The sequence below is a fragment of the Geospiza fortis genome, unplaced genomic scaffold, assembly GCF_000277835.1.
Source record: "Geospiza fortis unplaced genomic scaffold, GeoFor_1.0 scaffold18, whole genome shotgun sequence".
In the NCBI taxonomy this organism is placed as follows: Eukaryota; Metazoa; Chordata; class Aves; order Passeriformes; family Thraupidae; genus Geospiza; species Geospiza fortis.
In genome coordinates, this window is record NW_005054445.1 from 1,468,578 (window position 1) to 1,470,175 (window position 1,598).

At 40.4% G+C, this 1,598-nt stretch overlaps 1 protein-coding gene across 1 annotated transcript in view; it reads right to left on the reverse strand.

The window, feature by feature from the left end:
* Positions 1-1,598, reverse strand: part of TERB1 (telomere repeat binding bouquet formation protein 1) — an 18,164-nt gene that overhangs the window by 6,386 nt on the left and 10,180 nt on the right. Inside the window, exon 11 of the mRNA XM_031062323.1 lies at positions 1,265-1,598. Within this exon, the coding sequence (XP_030918183.1) occupies positions 1,265-1,598 (334 nt within the window). The remainder of the gene's footprint in view (positions 1-1,264) is intronic.

Sequence of the window (1,598 nt, forward strand, 5' to 3'; positions counted from 1 at the left end):
CAGATTCACATAAAGATTACCAAGTGCACATAAAGCTCTCACAAAGTCTTCAGGATACTGTACCCTTCACCATTTGCAGCAAATACTCTAAAAGGCAATTGGTTTTCTCCTTTTTTTAGATTAATTAACTTCTGTGCAACCAACACACTGCTATGAGACCCTGATGGAGCATTTTTGTGTCCCTGACTCCCTCTGAAAGCCACAGGAGCAAGAAGCCTGATCCATGGTTACCTTCCAGTAACTCCTGTGTTCACACAAACACATATTCAAAAACAGATTTTTTTTTCATATTTTAAGAATTTTGTGCATCAGAGCCCAGAACAACAACTAAAGAAGCTGTGAAATTATGCTAACCAGTAGCAAAGCAAAATTTACCTGAATGTGCCATGGAAAATATCCAGGCTCTTGGTGATTTCTGCGGTAGTTGCAAAGCAACAATATAATATCAGCAAACTGCACAGAGCAAGGTGCAGTCAGACACATAAAAAAGGCACAAGAAAAATGTGGATCTCAAAAAGTCCAAAACAAAACCTCCCCACCCCCACCCCGAAAATGTAGTTTTGCTTATACTTTTCCATTGACTGTCCTTGAGGGATATTCCAGATATAAACTCAAGAGAATGGAATCTGTATTTATCATTGCAAGTTAGCTATAAATAATTTTGGGTTTATCAATAGGAAAGATAAACACAAGCAGCAAAAGAAAAAGAAAATTAGCATCTGTGTGAGAGCAATGAGCAAGAGAACAGCTCCAAATAGGGCTGTTCCTTTCCCTTCCCATGCAGGGCATCACTGGAACATAAGGGGAGAACAGCAGAGGTGCAGAAACTTTTCCCCCTACTTTGCAGACACTCCAGTTTAGTATTTTTCCAAGCAGTTCTCTACCTGTTGTTTCCCTAGTAAGTGCACACTACAGAAACCATTGTGGTTTTGTCCAAACCAACAGCTTAAATCTTGATCTGTTACACCAGTGAGAACTTTAGGGCAAAAGCCATGGATGATTTTCAGCACTATGCTGAAGGCATTCAAATGTGCCCTAGAAGAGGCACTCTGTACAACACCAGCACTCAGAGAGCAGCAGCTTTACAATGACTGTAATCTTTGATCTGTGACCTCAAAAACAATCTCTGATGGGCCACCAAAGGGCTACGTCTTTCCACTAGGGAAAACACCCATAGTTAGTTACAGATAATTTAAACGCCTGTCAATCTGGAATGACTAAAGAAAAGCAACTTAGTATTTCTGCTTAGGTGTAAAATTCTCACCCTGCCTGAAGACCAGACCGACTTTTTCCACAAGCAGTTATCCCATTTATATTGTGACTTTGAGGTACACTGTCTGTTTGCAGCTCAGTGACTGAACATGGAATGTTCCTCTGTTCAGTTTGTCTGGTAGAAGCTGCATCCATAGTGTTCACTGTTTCATTTTTTTGTGGAGCAGAAGTTACAGATGGAGCAAGAACCTGATTATTCAACTTTGAGGTCAACTGTGGACAACAGACGACTTTCTGTGTTCCTTCTGTGCACTTTGGATCAACAGGTTTCACTTCATGGGATTTCAATGCTTCAGAATTGGCTACTGAAGATTCATCTACAAATA